Source organism: Dendrobates tinctorius, unplaced genomic scaffold (assembly GCF_039654945.1).
Source record: "Dendrobates tinctorius isolate UK_male_01 unplaced genomic scaffold, ASM3965494v1 ptg000131l, whole genome shotgun sequence".
NCBI lineage: Eukaryota > Metazoa > Chordata > Amphibia > Anura > Dendrobatidae > Dendrobates > Dendrobates tinctorius.
In genome coordinates this window covers 3,251,793-3,276,345 of record NW_027361799.1, presented here as the reverse complement: position 1 = coordinate 3,276,345, position 24,553 = coordinate 3,251,793, and the positions used below count along the sequence as shown (strand labels likewise).

General features: G+C 41.5%; 1 protein-coding gene across 1 annotated transcript; it reads right to left on the bottom strand.

The window, feature by feature from the left end:
* Positions 1-717: 717 nt before the first annotated feature.
* Positions 718-23,528, bottom strand: LOC141048039 (serine/threonine-protein kinase SBK1-like). The gene is made up of 4 exons (XM_073543366.1): positions 23,127-23,528; positions 3,268-3,445; positions 1,905-2,107; positions 718-1,554 (listed from the first exon to the last, which is right to left on the bottom strand). Exons 1-4 carry the CDS (start codon positions 23,526-23,528, stop codon positions 946-948), a joined length of 1,392 nt encoding a protein of 463 aa, XP_073399467.1. The 3' UTR covers positions 718-945.
* Positions 23,529-24,553: the final 1,025 nt, after the last annotated feature.

Genomic DNA, 24,553 nt, shown 5'->3' with positions numbered 1-24,553 from the left:
CATATTTCATTTTGTCATTGGGCCGCTGTTTGTATAACAGCCTGTGCATTTGGCGGTACCCCATGGTAGTATGTCTCTCTTTGTATATTCAGTACCTTTTCGCTTGATATACTTTTAACATTGATTTTCAATAAAAATATCTTTTATTAAGTACCCTTTAAGTTACCAGTGTAGTCTTCATTTTTTGTAACATTTTGTGTGAATAGTTTGAAATTTTTGAAGGGATACATAAATCCTAACAGATACAGGGCTGTAAATATTTTGGACTTTTTTGTGTGATTATGCCTGTCTTCTCAGTAGCCATGACCACTCTGCCGCAAGAGGAGGTGAAGTAGGAGGAGTAGATGCAGGAACTGAAAATGCTCATTTGTGTATGCTAAGTGACCAGATGCACATGTTCCTTGTGTTCTTCAGTGGTCCCATTCAGATCAACCAAAAGACTTCTGATAATTGTAGTCCACTCTGGAGTTTCGACCACCAGTTTGAGATTAGAATGATCGCCCCATGATTTCCTTCCATGAAGCCTTTCGAAATTTCCACTTTGGATTGAAGAGTCAATGTGATTCCTTCTGCATGGATCAATATGAATTTAATTAAGCCGACACAGTGGGTGAGATAAAACAGCATATTCCAAAAAAGAAAGGGATGCTCCCTGCATAGTCAAACCTACACAAAAATCAGAGCTTTCAGCCCAAAGAAAGGTAACTATACCATAAATACAAAAATATAAAATTTATTGAAAATATAATTAAATACAAGAAGAAGTAAAAAACAACAGTAATCACAGATGTGTATACAGAGGATGCAAAAAGCAACTGGCGCATGCTCATATAAGGCACATATTAAGTTCTATTTTCCTTAATGGATTAATATGATTGGATTGTCGACTTCTGCTCCAAGACTTAATGTGCTGCTTTCCGGGTTCTGTTTCATCATAAACTGAAGCTATTGGCTGTCCTCCACAACTTCTATTACCAAATCTTCCTCCTGAGCCTCCATGTTGGTGCCATACTCCAAGACGTTTATTTTCCAGGGAATATTGAGGTAATCAAAGACAGACAGAATTGGAAGACGAGAAGATGGACATTGAACAAGGAGATTGCCCAACATTTTAATGGCTTCTCTTGAAAACCTCTCCCAACGAGCAGGTGGAGGAATCTGGTCTGGATTTTTCTTCCAGTTGATGTACTCTTTGTACATTGCGTCTGTCTCTATTGCTTCCAGCCAGGGAAAATATCCAGTCAAAATAACAAAGAGAAGAACCCCAAAGGCCCAAGTATCTATAGCAGGGCTCAAGACTAAATATTCTTCTTCTTTCAATTCACTCAATTCTGGAGACATGTATGGAATAATATGTGACATGGAGGACACATAGGTTCCCACTGGTTGGGTCAAACCAAAGTCACTCAGCTTGATTTCATAACAGTCCTTGTCCATGAGCAACACATTGTCTGGCTTCAGGTCTCTGTGCACCAATCGTCTACCATGCAAATAGTCGAGGGCCCAAGATATCTGTAATGCGCACCTCTTGACCGCCTCCTCAGGAATTCCAACCTGCAGAAAACAAATCAGTATCATGAGAATTACTTGTGTAGTCCTTTATCTAAAGCAAAAATACTAAAATTTGAACAGTTTGCTATTGTTGGGACAGTGGATGCTGCAGTAGGTAAAACTGATTCTGTGATGGTCATGTGGCATCAAAAAGTGCATTGTAATAAAAGACTCTTCCACCCTTTAAAAGGCTTGATGTATTTCCAAAGAGCTTCATACGCATTAGTTAGCTAACTGGCTATGTGAGTATATAGAATCTCTCCCTTATTGTTGATGTCTATCTCCAAGCTTTGGTGTTTCACAATAAAGTACGTATGTATTGTAAGAGAAGAACTGAAGCCGGCCTTTCTTACCTCACTTTGGATAATATCATGCAAGGTGCCCGCCGTTGCCAACTCCTGAGTCAGCACATAGTGGTCCATTGTGCCAATAAAGATGGGATATGTGCCAATAATGTTCGGGTGGTCAGAGAGGGTGATTGACAATGACAACTCCATCAGAAAGGTTTCCAGTTTAGTTCTGTCCTTCCTTATTAATTTCACAGCTGCTGGTTCTCCTAAAAAACACACAAAAAAGAAAAATGTATAACACCAGTTTAATCCCAAGTTTATCACTATAAAAATGATGCCAGATGTGCTTGGCATCCACTTATCCCCTTTTTACTTCAAATTAAAAACAAATATGATTAAACAAAAAAAATACTTTAGATGAAAGTCAGGGAATGACAGGCTGAGGCTGCCATGAAAATTAGAACAAAGTTGACCGAAACAGCCAATTTTGGCATCCTTCCAAATCTTAGAAAGATATCAGTGAGCAGAAATATCAGAAAGATAGAAATTCAATACACAATTGTTGTTTGTTTGTTTTTTTAGCTTAAATGTCACTATCTAGAGGAATATACACAAGATCTATCATTTCGCTGACAGTCACCTTTCCAAACTCACCAGTACATGGAAACATTTGGCTCAGCTGTGGGTATAAAGATTGAGCGGTTGGAGCTAAAACTCATGATATTTTTTTCCTCCTTGGAGATAATTTTGACAGCCGCTGTCTAACATTAAACACGGGACCTCTCGAAAACATGTTTGTGTTCTCTATAAAAGAGCCACTGTCTGAATCATCTTGCAGCCAACTATCTCCAGTGAGAAAAAAAAAAAAAACAACTGGGGGACCCAACTCCAACTTCTTAATCCTTTTGTCTCTCAATGACTTCTGTCAGGTTCACAATGGATGATGGAGCCTATTAATATTTTTAGATGGACATTTTTATAACATGAGAGAGTAAAGTTGGTCATACACATGGATATCTGTCTCCAGACCATTGGCAGATCCATCTGACTTTGAAGAAAGCTGATGACACAGAAGAAATGAAGCCCCCACTTACTATTGACAGCTAGCGAGGTAACATTTGGCCAACATTTATTTCTCCTGACCTCTCTATTGTCATATGATCCCTATTTAACCCAACTATACACATTAGATATTGATCAAAATTTGCCAAATTTGGCAGGTTTGGATGATTTTACTCCTAGGTGTATGGGCATTTTGACAGCTGATGTTACTAAAATATTGTGGACCTACCAATGACCTACAAATAAATAGCTCATCTCCATGGCCAGTTAAAGTCATTAATATATTAGACATATACATAAATTGCCACTTTTATTTCATCGATGTTCATAAATGATCATCTTTGTTTTTGCATTGTTCACATACCTGTTAATTTGTTCTGTGCAAGTACAACTTTTCCAAATGACCCTTGGCCAAGCTCCTTGATGACATTGTAGCATTCAGAAATCTCCACTATTTCCAAGATTTGGAAGGCGGCCATAGCTGCTTGAAAGTTGGTGATTCTTTGTGCTAACCAATAGAAACTCAGAAACTCTGTATGACCCTATAGGAAAACATAAGGAACACGATTAATACAACATAATTTGGTGATCACAGTCCTCAGTTCTTTAGGCAGCTATCATAATTTAGAAACTCATCATACAACAAAAATAAATGCCAGTCAGTATCTTAATTAGGATTTTTGCTGTCAGCAACTTTTCCATGAAGTCATTATAATTACTGATAATATCAAAATTAGGATAAATCTAAATGGTTCTATGATAATAATCTCTAGATACAAACACTTCTGTATCTTTTATATGTTTGAGGATTAGGACAAGCAAGAAAATTAGAATTTGTAACCAGTGTAATGGCACTACAAATCTGAATAATTGTTGTTTGGTTATTTGGCAAGAAGACCCCAAACTCCTAATAAATAACACCAATGGATATACTATTCAAGAGTGATCTTACCTGGGTCAGGTTTTTGGTGAAAATTATAAGTTCTTTCTGCTCCAAAAAGTTGAATGATGTCGCTTTTTTATGGTTCAGTCAGAGAGGTCCTATCTCCACAGAGAAGTTCTCAGGAATAAGCCCACAAGACTCATGAAACTCTTCTAGCTTTTATAGTTAAGCAGCTACCTGGCATTGATGTCCATCCTTCTCATTAGCCAATTGGATGTCAGAAACCTCCATTGAATTACAGATGAATGTGGCACAATGGTGGCTGGGAGGAGCCACCTTAGTATTGTTTATTTTGCTAGTAAATTGCTAATGTACTCTGCTCTGAATTTATTCTGCCCCTTACAGTCACATCTTACCTTAATGACCACCTGCTGCTTTCACCAAAAGAGAAACTGGCCCTATGTTTTTTTATATAAATATACATTTGTCATGTCAGAGGGGCATTTGTTTTTCTCTTGTGTAAAAAAATTCAAGCTTACCCTACCCATTAAATAATGACAACAATAAAAATAGAAGCACAGCCACAGGAGAGTAAAAATCCTCCAAAAATTCAAAAAAATGATGAGAATTGACAACACTTGGATAAACATGGGCACCATGCGAGCACTGTTTTTTGTGGACCTTTTGTCTTGAGAAACAGGTAAAAAATGGAGACTTCACATCTTTTTTTTTTGTCCAATGGTTTCGGAGAAAAAAGGACACGTGGACAGCCCCATAGCCTGTAATGGGCACATGATCTATCCATGAAAGAGAGACTTTTGATTGAGTCTGAAGTGTGCGCTGGACCAGCAGCTTTCTCTCCTGACCACCCGAATAACCTCCATTTTACATGAATTTGCTGTTGGGGGACAGTGAAGAGTCTGGTTAATATTACCATGGTTGTTATGAACAAGGCAGTAACTCCAGGAGTTCATCAAAAAATGGATAGAGCAAAACCCCTCATAACTCTCCTGGCAGCTCGGATTTTTCAGCCATATTGGGATAAGGTGTATGAAATCTTTATTTACAGGGTGGGTCATTTACATGGATACACCCAAATAAAATGGGAATGGTTGGTGATATCAACTTCCTGTTTGTAGCTCATTAGTATAAGGGAGAGGGGAAACTTTTCAAGATGTGTGGCAACCATGGTGGCCATTTTGAAGTCATCCATTTTAGATCCAACTTTATTTTTTTCAATGGGAAAAGGGTCACGTAACACATCAAACTTATTGAGAATTTCACAAGAAAAACAATGGTGTGCTTGGTTTTAACATAACTTTATTCTTTCAGGAGTTATTTACAAGTTTATGACCACTTTTGTGTTCAAAATGCTGCCCATTGTGTTGGATTGTCAATCCAACCCTCTTCTCCCACTCTTGACACACTGATAAACAGTAAATATTACAAATGTGCAGCAATTGGGATAGAAATATCTCATGTGTAAAAATCATTAACCCAAACTAAGGTGACTTGTCCCAGCCTAACAGAAGTTATTACCACGATAATGTCACCTCGTTCGGCGTTCTGGTGATTATACTGTGCTGGTCTGTGACCCGTAAATTAGGTGAATAGGGAAAGAGAGATCCTAAGATCCTAGGCGTCAGACAAGTCTGCGCATGCTCCATAACATAGGAAGTCATCGGTGCCATCTTGGTAAAGGTAAAATGGAAAAAAGATATTCCAAGTGTAATGTGCATTTCCGTGACACATGGAGTTATTGGCTCCATCTTGAAAAGGGTAAAAAAGGTGCCAATCAGAATATTAACGCTTTATACAAATGTAAGAGTGTACCTTTATTATAGCCAATTTTTCCATATACCTGCTGCACACTATTACATTTTTTATGGCCTTTGGAATTATATAAAGGGATCTGCTGACATTCTGCTTAACAAAGCCCGACCCATTGGTCCTAAGAGATCCCCCTATTGCTACCCATTGTACAATAGATGTTACCATATTTTACAATTGGATGTGAAGATTTGGAGCCGTTTATCTGCTCCAATCATTTTGGTTAGCTGATTACTCTACTTTTAGATTCGGATTAGAGATCTGTGTCTGTATTAGATATGGATCTCTTTGGATAGCTGAGCACCTTTAGTGGAGCAGCCCCAACTGAGGAGGATCCCTTAGGATCAATGAGTTGGGCTTTGTTAAGCATAAAGTCAGCAAATCCTTAATTCCATTTTTAAGGCCTAATGCATCTCTATAGTTTGTACTATTATAACTGGGATAGATATAGCTCATGTGGAAGCATAATGATTCCTCTTTTATTATATTCACTGCAATCCTGAGAAAGGTTCACACTATGATCCTTATCATCGCCACATGGCCAATAAATTTCACTATTTTTTTTTTATTTTACTAATTTTGGTGTGCTGCCTCTAGGTATTATTTTTTATCCATCTCACTTTTCTCCTCTTTATCCCGGTCATATCTCACATGTATCTCAGATCGTTGAGCTGACAGCAATCTAATGTGTGTGGGGGGGGCTTCTTAGTATTTGGCCTCGCCTCCATTACAGATGTCGCGACTATTTGGTGTGTGTATAATGTGTACAATGCTTTCAGGTTTGACTTTTTTTTAGCTAACTTCTATTTTTTAGCACAATTTTTTCTTTCAAAGAGTAACTTGCCACATATGTAATCAATACTGAGTGATAGCCTCACGCTCTACATAGATCTATCTGAGATCTCTTCCCCACAATATACAGTGTGTCCATAAAGTCATGGTGCACTTTTGACCAGTCACATGAGAGCAACAAAGGACAATAGAAATGTGAACTCTGCTCCAAATAGAAGGAAAACCCTCCCAGTTTCTGTAGGATGATGTTGCAGCACGTGCACATGGGCAGATGATGACGCAACACCATGTACAGAGACATTATTCACTCTGTTACACCAGACGTCCTTACCCGTGTGTGGCAAGAACGTCACTATCGTTTGGATGTGTGTAGGGAAACAAATGGAGCCCACATAGAACTGCACTGAGTAGGTATGAAACTAGGAGAGTTTTCCTTTTATTTGGAGCAGATTTCACATTTCTATCGTCTTTTGTTGCTTTCCAGTGACTGGTCAAAAGTGCACCATGACTTTACGGACACACTGTATTGAGCTCAAACCTGACACGATACATTTTAAAGAGACTTACAAGGACAGAATTTTCTTTTTCTTTAAGCGTAATTATTTTATTACCGACTTTATTCAATGATAAAATGATACTTCTGTTTTTTGTTATATTCGCTTTTTGATGTATGAGCTTTATCCTCTACCACATGATTGTATAACCTTTCCCCTTGTTGCCCTTTCTGAATTTTTCATTTATTCAGCCGGAGATACTGTGAAATGCGCTGACAGTAAACCATCATTACATCTTGGCTTGTCGTTCATTCAGCAGTGCAAGATACTCCCATATTCCATACACGCACCCTCAGACGCAGCGGCAGCTGGAATGTATGCATTATCACTTACCCTTTGATTCCTCTTTACTTCTTGGATAAGACCCTTTTGTGCTTTTGCATTTTTTTAATCCAAAAACCTCCATTGAATTACTGACTTAGGTGTGTCCTAGAAGCAGGACATTCATTTACACCTCATTGATATTTAATTAGCTGTGAATAAACCAACATTGGCACCGGGGAGGCGCCCACCTTAGTATTGTTTTTGTTGCTGGTAAATTGATGGTGTGATCAGTTCTGAGTTTATTCTACTGCTGCTTTCATCACTAGAGAAACTGGTCCCATATTTTTATAGAAATATTCATTTGCCAGGCAGGTTCTAGTATTCAGTGTTTATGGCCATAAACTGACCTAACATATCTTGTAGGATAGTTTTGTCCCAGCTGAAGTTATTATTACATAGACTATTCTGTTATTTCCATTTGTCCTAAAGTGAAACTCCTAAAACAACTACAGGGAAAGGCCCCATACACATTAGACGAAATGGGGGCAATGAACGATCATTCTCCGATTGCCCCAAACACATCACAGCATATATCGGCCAATGGTTTTTTCCGAGCATTAGAACTGATCATCAGCTGAGAAAATCCAACTCCTGGACCAGTGTTTTGATCAATTATAAATGTTCGTTGGTCGATACGCACAATCGGTCATTTCCACCACAGACAACGGTCGCTCATTATGGCTGAGATCAGATATTTCATTCTAGATATATCTAATAATGTGAAGGGGCTTCAGAAGTCCACACAGCGCTCAGAATTGGCAGATTTGTAAATATTGCCACAAATCTGAGAAAAATCTGCGGGAAGATTAATAAATTACATCCGTACCAAATTGTGTGGATAATGAAGGAGGCAAATAAATAATTCACTTACAATCCATACAAAATTTTGCAAATAAGATTTTTTTTCAAATTTAATTTGGGATTATTTCTTCCTCAAACTAATTAATCTGTCAGAATTGATCTAAAAATCTAGACTCCATCTCAGATTCTGTCGGGAAAATGTAGGGAACATCTAGGTGAGATTAGTAAATGTCTCCAAATTATCTACTGCAGAAGCACAAACTATTTCCAGGAAAGTCTCCGATAGGCAGTTTTCATTATAATAACAAACTTTTTTTGATCAGAGCGCTTCATCTGATTTTTACCCATTTTTGATCCTTGTCTGTTTTTCGCTTGTGCCAAGAAAAAAAAAAAATTCAAGCTTCTCCTACTCATAAAATATTAAAAATGGACAACACTTGGATAACACATGGATAACACATGGATGCCAGAGTGTGTTTTTCTTTCGGGACCATTTCTCTTGAATGGGCAAATCTTGATTTGCAAAACAACAAAAAAATATAATGGAGACACCACTTTTTTTTTTTTTTTTTTTTACAGTCGTTACTCAAGAAAAACAAATGTGAACAGCCCCATAGGCATCAATTGCCAGTATGTCTTTCACAAAAAGATCAAGTATTCATTACAGGCTAAGTGTGAACTGGACCAGCAGCCTTCTCTCCCGACCACCTGACTAACCTCCATTTTATATGAATCTGCTGTTGGGGGTCAGTGAAGAAAGAGTCCGGCCAGTATTAATAAGGTTATGAATAAAGGCCCCGGTCACAGATAGCAATCTTGCAGCGAGATCGCTGCTGAGTCACAAGTTTTGTGTCACAACAGCGATCTCACCAGCGAGATCGCTGTGTGTGACAGCGATCAGCGACCGGCCCCCCTGCCGGTTTTGCTGATCGCTCTGGGAAACCTCTGGACTTTTCTATGGTCGCTGGTCTCCCGCTGGCCAGCACGCATCGCTGCGTGTGACAGGCGGGAGACCAGCGATCTGCTGGTAACTAATGTACACATCGAGTATCCATGCGTCCCTTAGATACCCGATGTGTATGTTAGTTACCAGCGCGCTGATGCAGGGAGCTGGTAACTAACGTACACATCGGGTATCTAAGGGACGTCGCTGTGCTGATTGCTGGTGAAGCTGTCTGCTTGACAGCTCACCAGCGATCATGTAGCGATTCACCAGCGATCCTGACACGTTGATATCGTTATCGGGATCGCTGGTGAGTCGCTATGTGAGACGGGGCCCTAAGGCAGTAACTCTAGGGATTTGTCAATATATGTACAGAGGGAAACCCTTCTCATAACTCTGCTGCCAGCTCGGATTTTTCAGCCATATCGGGATGAGGGTTATGAAATCTTTGTCTACATTGAGCTGTAAATTTTTGTAGATTTACAACATAAGATCCACACTAGCTCCTGTCCACAGCTGTAATGTCCAGATGTGTTCTTAAGATGCTCATGTCAGCTTTACCCCAATATTTATCCTGCTATGAGCAGTTTTTTTCAGGGTACGTGCAGAGAAGAATATTTTCGATCAGTGTGTGTGGTCCAACAAAACATCAGATGGCACTTGGATCAATGTTATTCTAAGGGGCTGTGCAAATTCCCATTTTTTTCTATGAACCAAGTTTGCCCGAAGAAGAAACTGCAGAATGCGCCATTTTGCTTCTGCTTTTTACGTACTGATAAAATGGAGAAGATGGAAAATTTTTGTTTTTTTTCCCCTCTATCTTCTCCACACTGTGTTGAGATCACACTATCAGCAAACTCATAGCATAATAGAGCTGATTTTCTCAGATGACAGTAAATATGGTCGTGTAACTCTAGCCTAACAGACATACAGTATATTCACCATAGTGGGGAAAAAAGCCTAAAAGTCTCAACTGAAGCCGAAACCTGTCTGATATTTGTGTCTATAATAGAAAATCCATATCTTATTGACATGACGGTAAAGTCATTTTACACTTGTTTTGATCTCTCCATTGTCTCTTTCTGGTTGTCTAATCTTGAGGTAGAGATTGATCAGGCATATTGTTTGATGAAAAGATGAGCACCACCATGGGTCTTGTGGCTGCCAATAGTATAGCATGCTGACCATAGCAAAGAAAATCGGATTAAAATCCAGAACTCACCATGCTCATGTAGACACCTCCATTACATATCATTATGGCTGCTGCTTTCACAGCTGACCAACAGGAGCAGATGCAAAACATGAAGGTGGCAGCAAATCCACTTCTTTATTCCAAAACCATTAAATAGTTTCTCATGCTGTCCAAGCCAAGATCTCTTAGATTGCTCTTAGAGAGATGATAATTTGGACAGCATGAGAAACTTTCTAATGTTATTGGAATAAAGAAGTGGTTACCTGCACGTTTTTTTTAATTTTTGCATTCCGAGACCACTCATGTGGTGTCTTCTCAACCACGTAGATGGCACACCACAATTTTGCCCAAGATCATGACCATGAATAAAAAATGTGAACTAAACATCCTTCAAGAGCAACTTCTCCCATCATCCAGGAGAAATGTGGAGATGAGCAATGTTTTTTTCCCAGCATGATGGCAATGTCCCAAGGCAAAGTTGATAACTAAATGGATTTAGCTACCTTGGATCATTGGGCTGATCGCTATCTAATGTATAGGGGGCATCACAGTGTTTGTCCTTGTTTGTGTTACAGATGTACTAACAATTAGGAGCCATCAATGATCTGTGCCAGAAGACTTTCCCTCAGAATGGATCACCTGTGGAGACCCATCATAGATCTACAGCTTCTAGAATTACATGTGGATGTACTCAGAGGGGCTTCACTTGTGGCCATTAGCCTCACATTAGCCCCTTGATGTCGCTCCTTTGTGGTCACTGGTTATTGTGAGGCTTATTAGTACAATCAGACATTTCTCATAGCCTCAGGTGTCTCCTTCTCCCTTGACTCCAAACTTTTACATCTGCGTCAGAGTCTTCCCTCATATTCTGAGCAAGATCAGACCCTCATAATCAGTCTCTACAAATATCCATTCGCTACATATTTATCATACCAGGAAGATTTTAAAATATTAAGTAAAATGTAATTAAATTGTATTATTTTTAACTTATTTTGTCTTTCAGTGATCTAATGCCAAGTCTACCTCTATATTTTTTTTATGTATTCTTGGGAAATTTGAGACACATAATTGGTTATACAAGAATATAAATGTATGAAAAAAAAATCTTTAAAAGAAAAAAAACAAACATATCTGCCCATTATAGTGTTACTAGAAAGGGGATTGCTCATTGAGTGGCCAAAATTCCAGAAGAACCAAAACCTATTACAAGTAAGACCAATAGATATATAATTGAGGAGTGGTGTTAGCAATTTCACCAAAACCCACCTCAAGTTATACATCCTACAAGCAGTAAACCAAAGTAAAGCTGCCAATATAAAGTCTTTATTGATTACATAATTTAATAAAAGATATAGCTAGAAAAAAAAAAAAAAAAACAGAAGACTACAAACTGTCAGAGGCCACACAGGAGACCTTACAATCTATTATGAATATTTATCTTAATGATATGATGTAATGTAGATACATGACTGGTACCAACTATTACATGAGCAAGTGTCACAATATGAGAGATGAAAAACCTACAAGAAAACAAAATAAGCAAAAACCCTTCTGTGACTAAATAAGTAAAAAGCAAATGTGCATTTAAATAACAGTTCTTAGTAATACTGTTTTTGATTAAAAAACAGGGCATAAAAGCCGTCCCACCAGTTTTGTAAATTATATGGCCCATGTGAACATGCATTTATATGCTGCAAGTGTACCAACGCCAACCAGGCTCAATTTTTGTGTTTTTTTCTTTGTATTTTCGCATTCTGTACAAGCTGGGGTGTGGCCACCATTTTCCTGAACTGGAAATCACATTTAGGGCTCATACTCACTTGCGAGAGACTCACATGATTCTCATACAACTCTCTCACATGATAACCTGGCACTGCCACTGGCACTCGGACTGGAGCATGCGGCTACATGTATTTCTATGCAGCCGCACGCTCCGGTTCGAGTGCCGACAGCAGTGCCAGGTTTTCATGCGAAAGACTCGTATGAGCATCGTGCGAGTCTCTCACAAGTGAGTAAGCCCTTAGGCCGGGATCACACATGCGAGAAACTCGGATGAGTCTCACCTGTTAATACCTGGCACTGCCGCCGGCACTTGGATCGGAGCGTGCAGCCGCATAGCAATACAAGCAGCCGCACACTCTGCTCCTGAGGGCTGGCGGCAGTGCCGGGTATTAACATGCAAGACTTGTCCAAATTTCTCACATGTGTTGTCCCGGCCTTAGAGGCGTCCCCAGACTGGTTTCCACTGGTTGGGACCAGGTCCTTTTGTCTGCCCTTATTCACACACCGAGGTCAACTTTGAAACAGGGTAAGGTCTTTAATATTAAACAGTGTAGGACCATCCCGATCAGAGTCACCTTGTCGATGGTGGGATGACTTTTATGCCAGTTTTGATCAAACACAGTATTACTAAGAACTCTTATTTAAATGCACTTTTGCTTTTTACTTATTTAGTTAGGGTTTTTGCTTATTTTGTTTTTTTTGTTTCCTGTAGGTTTTGTATTTTCTACGGCCAGTGCGAACATGCATTTACGTGCTGCATGTGTACCAACTCAAACCAGGCTCAATTTTTGTGTGTTTTTTACAATATGAGAGATGTAGAGAAATACATTAATATATCAATAAATATGCAGTACTGAAGTTACAATAATTTTAGTGATTAAAGGTTGTGAAAACCCAAGAATGCTCTTCTACAATTAGACAATGTTCCTATTGATAGGAGGGAATGGTTAATAAGACGACTTCAAAAAACACAAATATGTATCACTCCAAGACACACATGTAGAGTGCTGTGTGCAGAACTACAAAAAGTACTACTAACATAATGGTGTCATCAGCAAAGGGATAATAATTATCCAAAACACACCACTTCACAAAGAGATAATTAATAGAAAAGCATAAATCTTTGGAGGTATAAACATACAGATATGAAGACAACTTGGACCGTGTGTACCACGAGGCATATATGAGGTATAGAAAAAAATAGGGACTCAAGTCCATACATACAGTGAAACAGACCAAAATTCAGGACGCAACACAGTTAAATGATCACAGTAAAGCTCCACCAGGTCAGAGAAAAAAAAACCTCTACCAAACGGAACAGTAATTTATCAATTGATCTTACCCATGTTGCTGTAGGCCTCTGTCTGTGATACCACTGAACTCCCTGACATGCGTTTTGCAGATGTGCTTTCTCAAGGGGATTGTGTTTATTAATTATGTTTGTGAAGAGGTGTCTTTTGGATAATTCTTATCCCTTTTTTGATGTCATGTTTCATGAACACCTATTTACTATTATTAGATAATTGGTTCAGGCTGAGGCCCCTTTTAAAGACTGATATGTTGGTGGACACTATTTTGATTTTAGCATAACTGTGTTTATAGTCCTACTAGACAATATTATTATTATTATTATTTATTGTTATAGCGCCATTTATTCCATGGCGCTTTACATGTGAGGAGGGGTATACATAAAAACAAGTACAATAATCTTAAACAATACAAGTCATAACTGGTACAGGAGGAGAGAGGACCCTGCCCGCGAGGGCTCACAATCTTCAAGGGATGGGTGATAATACAGTAGGCGAGGGTAGAGCTGGTCGTGCAGCGGTTTGGTCGATCGGTGGTTACTGCAGGTTATAGGCTTGTCGGAAGAGGTGGGTCTTCAGGCTCTTTTTGAAGGTTTCGATGGTAGGTGAGAGTCTGATATGTTGTGGTAGAGAGTTCCAGAGTAGGGGTGATGCGCGAGAGAAATCTTGTATGCGATTGTGGGAAGAGGAGATAAGAGGGGAGTAGAGAAGGAGATCTTGTGAGGATCGGAGGTTGCGTGCAGGAAAGTACCGGGAGACGAGGTCACAGATGTATGGAGGAGACAAGTTGTGGATGGCTTTGTATGTCATGGTTAGGGTTTTGTAATGGAGTCTCTGGGCAATTGGGAGCCAGTGAAGGGATTGACAGAGGGGAGAAGCTGGGGAATAGCGGGGGGACAGGTGGATTAGTCGGGCAGCAGAGTTTAGAATAGATTGGAGGGGTGCGAGAGTGTTTGAGGGGAGGCCACAGAGCATGAGGTTGCAGTAGTCAAGGCGAGAGATGATGTCAATTAATCAAAAATCAAATATCAATTAATAAGTGTACTCAACCAATCAATACATATGATTCTAGCGTATGATATAGATCAATTAATATACAAGATAACCTTTTAACTATATAGCAGTGGACATAGTCCTACTCAAAATATTGACCCTTTTATCTGTATCTGCACCAATCCCTGGACAAGTAGATAAATTAAATGTGGCACTATTCAAACAAAGAAATTCCTAGGGAAAGGTTTTGAGTTTTCATACTGTACCGGCAAAGAAAAAATGTATAAGCAAGGCACATACAAGGGATATGTTAACGTGGGTATATCAACCTGTGTGAACTCTGAAGCAAATATACCCTATGGGAATGTACCTTGCTTAAAATTTGTCAGACAAAATCAGCAGTGTGTCACTGAAGTAGAAGTGGCTTCCCTAAGGCATTAAATGTACCCTTGGTTCTCCACTACAGTCTACTTGTCCTTACCTTCAATTACAATGAATTCCTCTTCCAAATGTTCCATCTCAACTTTAGCTTCTGCAATCTTGTGGGGATTTTTCAGCTAGTCATCTTCTCCCCATGTCAAGTCAAGATAGTTCAGGAAAGTGTTTCCTGGATTCCTGGTAGTGGTGGTGGCAGCATCTTCAGAGAACAATACATTGAATAATTCATGAGCTTTATTGGTACGTTTGGTCCAGTGTCCTGGAGGTGCAGTATTGTTTCCAAAATGTTTCAAACATAGGATCACCTTCTCCTGCTCCTTCCCCATGTAAAATTTCCAGTAAATGCAATGTAATACACTAAAGTTCCACGTGTCAGTCCTGGATCTCAAGACGAGACCATCGACTGATATCAGAGGATATGAAGGGAATGAAGAGTGACATCGATGGTATGAGTATCAATAGCTTGTGTCTGAATGATTTTGGCCTAGTTAATGTGGAAGCAGCCTTGGTCTGGTTTTAAATCTTTATGCATCAGTTTTTTTTTACTCATGCTTATATTCTAGCTCATTGGTCAACTGTAGCGCAAAATGCTTCACCATCGCTTCTGGAATTCCCATCTAGAAAAATAGAAGAGACCATTAGATACATGCGCTAGCTCCACATTTCCCAAAACCATACACCTTTGCTAATTGAGAAAATAGAACTTTGTTTTGTCACTGGATAGGGATTTGTAACATGATTCCTATGTGTAGTAAAAATACTGTTATGCTAGTGTAGCAACTGACTTGAGAAAACAGGGAACAAATTAGAAATTGCAATTGACCATACCGATTCCCGTACAGACTAGAGATCCTGACACAGTGGTCCGTAGTAGTTCCTGCATGAGTAGAGATTGCCCCAACCACAAGCTAGAAGATGGCAATTCAGATCTATCTGCCTAAAAAGCTGTTGAGTTCTTCACATTCCTCCTAATGAATGGAAGGGTAGAGCAGAATGTGAACTACCTACAAAAAGGAAAGTGTGCTGAACAAACAAATTATCACCGAGTGAAGTAAATCATGAAATACCAAGCAATGAATAAAACTACCACCAAAAATATACTGCCTACTTCCTAAAGACAACAGAAGATAGGTGCAGAGAATAGCAAAGCAATAATCCTTAGGCCCCTTTCAGCGGTCAGTGTGTGCGGTACGTATGGCGACAGTTTTCACACGTACCAGAGACACTAACATACATAGACCCATTGAGCTAAATGGGTCTGTGCCCATGTCACAGTGTTTCCATAAACCATGTATCCATGGGCAAAATATGCTGACATGTCTGTTTAACAGCAGCATGGGCTGCAAAATGTCCTGCATACTGATGACATTCATGTATCCGTGTCACACACAAACGTCTAGAAAGCAGTGTTAATGTTAGAGCTGTTCCCTGATGCTGGATGTTGAAGACCGCTCTGATCATTCTCCCCTTCTCTGCCCGATATCAACGTGAGCAGGGGAGAATGTTGAGGACTACATTCAACTTATAACAGTGAGAGTAGGCGGTGGTCAACTGGATGACAACACTTATCAGCCTACACCTGCTGCCACTATTTACAGTGAAAGCAAGTGGAGGCTGATGGGAGTATTCAGCCGCCTTCATTATAAATAAATAACCCAATGTGGTTTGCCCTGTATTTTTGATAACCAGCCAGGCAAAACCGACAGCTGTGGGCTGCAACCCTCAGCTGTTTGTAAGGCTGGTTATCAAGAATAGAATGGAGGGGTCTCCACTAGGGATGAGCGAGTAGTGAAATACTCGGATTCACTGTACTCGCTACGAGTAGCTCCTAATATTCGGGTATTTGTAACGAGTAGCGAGTCCAATGTAAGTCTTTGGGAAATGCTAGTAATGGGCTGAGAATGTGTGTGGGCGGAGACTATCTGTGCACGTGGGCGTGTGTGTGGCACAACCCCGCAGAGGTCGGCACAGTTTGCAGAGCCTGGCACAGCCCCGCACGCACACAGCCCCGCAGACAGACACGCACACATTCTCCACACACACGCGCGCACACACACACACACACACACACACACACACACACAGCCTCACAGACCCCTGCACACATAGTGATAGGCTATGACTATGACACTGCGCGGCTAGCCAATCACAGTAATGCCACAATAAAGAAGGCGGTCGCTTTACTGTGATTGGCTAACACATGCTGGGCGGGAGATCCTTATATTGCGAGGCGAGTAGTGAAATTTACTCACTAGGATTCGAGTACCGTATCCTAATGAGTGTACTTGCTCATTCCTAGTCCCCACATTTTTTTTTTAATTATTTAGATAAATAATTCTATAAAATGGCATGGATTCCCCCCCATTTTTGACCACCAACCAAGCTAAAGCAGACAAGTTGGGGCTGTTATTCTCAGGCTGGCAAGGGGCCATGAATATTGATCCCCCAAGCCAGCTATTAGATGCATCAATTCTGGCATTTTGCCTGACTTTTCCCACTTACCCTGTGGTGGTGGCAAGTGGGGTAATAATTGTAGGGCTGATGTCACCTTTATTCTATGTGGAGACATCAAGCCCACAGATGAGTACACCTTTGGCCTGGGACAGCTCATAGAATCTCATGGCTTTCAGTATCATCTTTATGCTGATGACACACAGATCTACATCTCTGGACCAGATATCACCTCCCTACTAACCAGAATCCCTCAATGTCTGTCCACTATTTCATCCTTCTTCTCCACTAGATATCTGAAACTCAACATGGACAAAACAGAATTCATCATCTTTCCCCCATCTCACGTGACCCCCCCTACGAACCTATCAATTACAGTAAATGACTGCCCACTCTCCCCAGTCCCACAAGCTCGCTGCCTCGGAGTAATCCTTGATGCTGATCTCTCCTTCAAACCACATATCCAAACCCTTTCCACTTCCTGCCGACTTCAACTCAAAAATATTTCACGCATCCGTTCATTCCTCACCCAAGAATCTGCAAAAACCCTAGTCCATGCCCTCATCATCTCTCGCCTTGACTACTGCAACCTCATGCTCTGCGGCCTCCCCTCAAACACTCTCGCACCCCTCCAATCTATTCTAAACTCTGCTGCCCGACTAATCCACCTGTCCCCCCGCTATTCCCCAGCTTCTCCCCTCTGTCAATCCCTTCACTGGCTCCCAATTGCCCAGAGACTCCATTACAAAACCCTAACCATGACATACAAAGCCATCCACAACTTGTCTCCTCCATACATCTGTGACCTCGTCTCCCGGTACTTTCCTGCACGCAACCTCCGATCCTCACAAGATCTCCTTCTCTACTCCCCTCTTATCTCCTCTTCCCACAATCGCATACAAGATTTCTCTCGCGCATCACCCCTACTCTGGAACTCTCTACCACAACATATCAGACTCTCACCTACCATCGAAACCTTCAAAAAGAGCCTGAAGACCCACCTCTTCCGACAAGCCTATAACCTGCAGTAACCACCGATCGACCAAACCGCTGCACGACCAGCTCTACCCTCGCCTACTGTATTATCACCCATCCCTTGAAGATTGTGAGCCCTCGCGGGCAGGGTCCTCTCTCCTCCTGTACCAGTTATGACTTGTATTGTTTAAGATTATTGTACTTGTTTTTATGTATACCCCCCTCACATGTAAAGCGCCATGGAATAAATGGCGCTATAACAATAAATAATAATAATAATAATAATAATAATAATAATGAGTAATGAAAAGACATCTATAAAATGCTTCTCCATTGCTAATCCTATAGTTGATGTGTGTTTATTTACCATACATCAAGTATGAAGTCTTTAATTTGAAATAAACAATAAAACACTTCAATTTTTATTTAAAAATAAAAACATAGTAACTCACCTAAAGCTTAATTCCATTAAAGCCCTCGTCTCCTGCAATAAAACAAAAAAAAAAAAAACAACCATATCCCTCACCTGTCCAACGTTCTGTCCCATGTAGCCATCCATGTTTTGGAATTAAATCGTTTTCAACCTGGACGAGGCCAAGATGCGACCTTCCAATTTGAGAATCACTGATGAATGAACTGCTGCAAAAGTAACATCGTCGACATTTCCACAGGTCACAGACTGCATTCCCAGCCGGGCAACACTCTGGTGACCTAAGTATCATCAGAAGTTACCGAGTTCACCTTGCAAAATTGCTACTGAGGCAGCACATGGGCAGCATATGGTTGCCGCTAGTATTACACACATGGACATTGATATCTCAAGTACCAGAAATATCAGTGTGATGCTAGTCACTTCTCACAGCCAAACTAAGTCAGAGCGGTCAAGGAGTCCAAGGTCAGAAGCCAGGAGGGTACATCAAACAGAAGGAAGAGACAAATGCATAGTCAGGAAACATTCTGAGGTCAGAGTAACGGGAGGATAACGAATCAGAGCTGAAGGGGTTAAACAGGCAGATGGTCAGAATGAAGTCCAAGGTGCGGCAGAACATCAAGTATATAGAACTAAAGGCACAGGAAGCACAAACCTCACACACTGAATGTATGTCTGGCAAAGATCTGGGAGACATAGCTCAGTTAATAAGCAATAGCAATTAATAGGAATAATGATTACATTGAGACAGCCGACACCTCACAATCTCAGATTGGATAGTTGAGCTGTCACTCAACACATTGATAGCTCAGCACGCCCTCTACAAGATTGTATGGTCAAGTTGTCAAAGTATCAACAGCTTCAGCACACCCCTATACCATTTTGGATGGCTGAGCTGTCAGTAACTGCATCCCAGACTCCCTGAGGGGTGGAAGCGTGACAATCAGGACATATGAAACAGGCTTTAGCTGAAATTTCACAGACTAGCTCTAGATCTCAAAACAATGTCAGTACATCCAAATGAATTCATCACTAATAGGAAATGTTAGTGTGTAAAAGAATATAGAGCTGCACCCAAAAGATGATATGGTAGACAAATGCAAACACTTGTTTTCAGCTAAACAGACTGTAGCCAGAAACACAGAACCAAAACACATGAGACAAAGGCACTTCTGTAGTCGCTCACAAACAGAGAAGCAGAAACCAAAACACAGGCTCAAGGGTTTGAGAAGAAAGGCAAATAATCATCGGCCATCTTTACTGTTTCCGGCATGACTTTGGTCTCTCTCATGCATTTTAGGACTATAGCCAGCTGGTGAGAATTCACAGCTAGAGGCCCCGTTACACGCATCAATGCCCCAGCGATCCCACCAACGATCCGACATGGATGGGATCGCTGGGACATAGTTAGACAGACCCACCAGCGATCAGGACCAGCGAGCAAGCTGGTATCCAAGGTAAACAGCGGGTTTCTAAGAGCCGCGCGGCTCTTAAATACCCTCTGTTTACATTGGAAACCAGCTCCCAGCATCGCTGATCATTGGTCTCCCACTGGCCAGCGCGCATCGCTGCGTGTGACAGCGAGAGACCAACGATCAAAAAATGTCCCAGGATGTTCGAGCGCAATCAGCGATACCAGGCAGGAGGACCAGCCACTGTTGCATGTCACACACAGCGATATCGCTGGCAAAATCGCTGTGGCATCACCAAATCAGCGATCTGTGTGTGGCGGGGCTTTAAGGCCAGAGTCACACTAAACGTATAAAAATTAATTCCGAGTCTCCGTGCCAAGAGTCGCAGGAGGGTAATGCGAGTGTCATGTGAGTACAATCTGATTTTTCACACGTAGCATCCGATTTACATCCGAATGCAGTGTGATTTTAACATGAGCTTTTACATAGAGAATTGCTTTATGTCATTTACACATGATTTTCAAACAGTAACATCACAGAGTGACAAGTTAGAATAGAATATACATACATATGTCAGTGACATGTATATATACACATGCATAGGTAGAAGAAAAGCTGGCAATTCATGTGCTGTGTACTGTAAAATCTCTGCTGGAGCCGACAGAGGAGAAGAGATGGATTACATACACTAAATACAAATAGATTAGGGAGATACAGTATATAGATGTCTGTGACAAATACAATTAATACAGTGTGTGCAGCTTACAGAACATTTAATAAAATATTTTTTGGAAAAAAATGGTGTGGACTCCCGTGCAATCTTTGCAACCAGCCGAGGGAAAGCCAACAGCTGGGGGCCGATGTTTATAGCCTGGGAAGGGGGTAATGCCCATTGAGCTTCCGAGGCTATTAATATCAGCTCATAGCTGTATAATTAGCCTTTACTGGCTATTAAAATGGGGGGCCCCCCAAAAAAATAATGATGTAGGGTCCCCCTATAATTAAAAACCAGCAATGGCTATGCAGACAGCTGCGGGCTGATATTAATAGCCTAGGAAGGGGCCATGGATACTAGCCCCCAAGGCTAAAAAAAAAAAAAAAAAACAGCTCTCAGCAACTCCAGAAAAGGCACATCTTTAGGATGCACCAATCCTGGCACTTAGCCTCACACTTCCCACTTGTTCTGTAGCGGTGGCAAAAAGGGGTGGTAGTGTCACCTTTGTATTGTCTGGTTTCATCAAGCCCCAAGGTTAGTAATGGTCAGTAAGACACCCCTATTACTAACCCCATAATCATTGTAAGAAAACACAGACACCCAGAAAAAAATCCTTTAATTGAAAGAAAACAAAAATTTGCTGTCCTAAAAAAGTCAGCATAGGATTACACTAAAGTAATTAAATTGCAAAAGACAAATAATCCTTAACTAAAGACTTCTAAAATATAACTTATTTGTGCTATTGAAAAGAAGCACTATTAAAAATCACACTTTCCAGTGTGCATTATACGACACAGGTATATTAGATTATAGACTCACATCTAGTGATGAGCTAATGTGCTCACCACTACTCGTTACTCACCTGAGTATCACAGTACTCTGTGTACTCGACAAGCACCGAGCATTTCTGGGATTACTCGGCGTTAACTCAGGTCTCCACCCAGCATTTTTGGCGGTCTTTAGAGGCCCAATCACCATGCAGGGACTTTCTACAAGGCACTGTAACACTGCAGCCATCTTTGTTGTGGTCTTGCAGTGATTGGCTGGTGGCACAGCATCATCAGGGGTATAAGAGACCTGACGCCACCCAGCTCAGAACATTCAGCTCCAGACTGAAAATAGAACTACACTTACCGGTAGTTGGGTTTCTAAGACCCTCCACGACAGCACATAGGAGGTATACCAAAGGATAATGGTTTAGGGAGGGACCACGGCTTGCAGGACTTTCCTGCCAAAGGCTATATCTCGTACTGACATAAGATCTAATCTATAATGCCTCGTGAAGGTATGGACTGAAGACCAGGTCGCGGCCTGGCAGGTCTGCTCAATGGATGCATCAGCTTTTTCTGCCCAGGAGACGGAGACAGCTCTGGTGGAGTGGGCTTTCAGGGATACCAGAGGAGGTAGATCCTGGTTTTTATAAGCGGCCGTTATCGCTTTTTTGATCCAGTTAGCTAGGGAGCTTTTGGACGCTTTCTTCTCCTTGTTTGGTCCGCCATACTGAACAAAGAGATTCTGATCTTTCCTCCAAAGTTTTGTCTCTTCCAAATAGGTCAGAACTGCTCGCCGGACATCCAGTGAATGGAATCCCCTTTCTCTCTCGTTCCATCACAGAAGGAGGGCAGTATTATTTCCTGGGATCTGTGGAAATCTGAAGACACTTTTGACACAAAAGGAAGCCGAAGAATTAGCCTATCGTCCAGAAATTTTAGATCGGGTTCTCTGATGGACAGAGCCTGAATGTCTCCCACTCTCCTTGCTGTTGTAAGGGCTACGAGTAGTGCTGTTTTCCAGGATAGTTTATCTATCTAGGCCTGGTCGATAGGTTCAAATGGAGGGTTCGTTAGACCCTTTAGTGCTATATTCAGGTCCCATGCCGGGGCCATGTTGGATTTATTTGGATGGATTCTGGAAGCTGCTGACATATACCTCTTGATCCATCGATGCTCTGCCAGGCTTTGATCGAAGAAAGAACTTAGGGCTGATATTTGTACCTTCAAGGTGCTTGGTTTCAGACCCTTGGATAACCTGTCCTGTAAGAAGTCTAGGATTTTTGACATGTTGGGGTGGAAGGGATCTATGGGAGTGGATCCGTACCATGCTGAAAAGGTTTTCCATATTTTGGAATATATGGCATTTGTGATTGGTTTCCTACTTTTTTGAAGTGTAGCTATCACTGCATCTGAGAGGCCTCTGGCTTTCAGAATTGTGGTTTCAGAAAGCAGGCTGTCAAGCTTAGGCTGTGGGGAGTCAGGTGAATGATGGGACCTTGATGTAGAAGGTCGCGGTCCGTGTGCAGGATCAGGGGACCCTCTGAGTTCTTCAGTTTTAGGGCTCCGAACCAGCTCCTTTTTGGCCAGAGAGGGGTGATCAGGATAGTGTTGACCCCGTCTGTCCTGACCTTTTGCAGAGTTTTTGATATTAGGGGAATTGGCGGAAAGGCGTATGCCAGTCCAAAGTTCCACGGGTGAGCGAAGGCATCCACTCTTGAGTGATTCTCGTTCGGCCCTATGGAGAAGTAATGCTTTGTTTTGGCATTCTCCCGGCTCGCAAATAGGTCTACCTCTGGGAGACCCAATTTTTTGGTTAAGGTATGGAATACTCTGGTGTTGAGGCTCCATCCCCCTGGATCTAAGTCTGTCCTGCTTAGGAAGTCTGCCTCGGTGTTGTCAGATCCTTTTAGGTAGAGACCTGAAAGGGACTGGAGATTGTGTTCTGCCCAGCTGAATATCCGTGCCAAAATGTTTTGCAGACTTCCATATTTTGTGCTGCCCTGATGACGTAGATGGGCCACAGTGGTCATATTGTCGGAGTAAATTCAGACATGGGTTCCCTGGACTAATGTTTCTGCTGCCTTTAGGACTTCTTCTACCGCTCTCAGTTCTCTGTAGTTTGACAATTGTTTTTCCATGCCTCTGGGCCAGAGTCCCTGGAAGATTCCCTGAGACGATACTGTTCCCCAGCCGTGTTTGCTGGCGTCTGTTGTGATTGACGTCATGGGATCTTGTATCCAGGGTGTCCCTGTCGCTAGATTTCCCTTGTTGAGCCACCAGTTGAGAGACAGCTTTACCTGCTGGGGTAGGGAGATTCTCGTATTGAGGGTCTCCGGGTCTTTGTTCTAGCGGGAAAGGATATATCTCTGGAGTATCCTTGAGTGGGCCTAGGCCCAGGGGACCGCTTGGATGCATGAAGTTATTGACCCCAATGTTGTCATGGCAAACCTTATGGTCACTGCTTTGACTTTTTAGAGTCCGAACTTTTGATCTCACACTCATCTGCTTGGTGGACGGAAGAAAGGATATTTGGTTGTGGGAATCCAGGAGTGTCCCTAGAAAGATCTTCCTGGTTGAGGGATTCAGGTCTGATTTCTCCATGTTTACCATCCAGCCCAGGGACGTCAGGGTCTGTAGAACTGTTTGTAGGTGTTGTCTTAGAATGGTGTGTGGGAGGGAGCCAAGACCAGGAGGTCGTCTAAGTAAGGGATGACATATCTCCTTCCCTCTGAGGAATGCTACCACTTCTGCCATTATCTTTGTAAATGTTCGGGGGTGCCGAAGAGATGCCGAAGGGTTGAACTCTGAATTGGAAGTGCTGTACTTCCGTGTCTAGAGTGACTGCGAACCTTAGATATTGCCAATGGGATGGATGGGAACATGGTAATAGGCCTCTTGGAGATCTATGGTGGCCATGGCAAAGTCTCGTCCAATCAGTGGTATCATAGTCTTTATCGATTCCATCTTGAAGCGTTGGTACCGGACATATTGGTTTAGCTTCTTCAGGTTGATGATGACCCGGTATTTCGCACTTGGCTTTTTTACCAAGAACAGT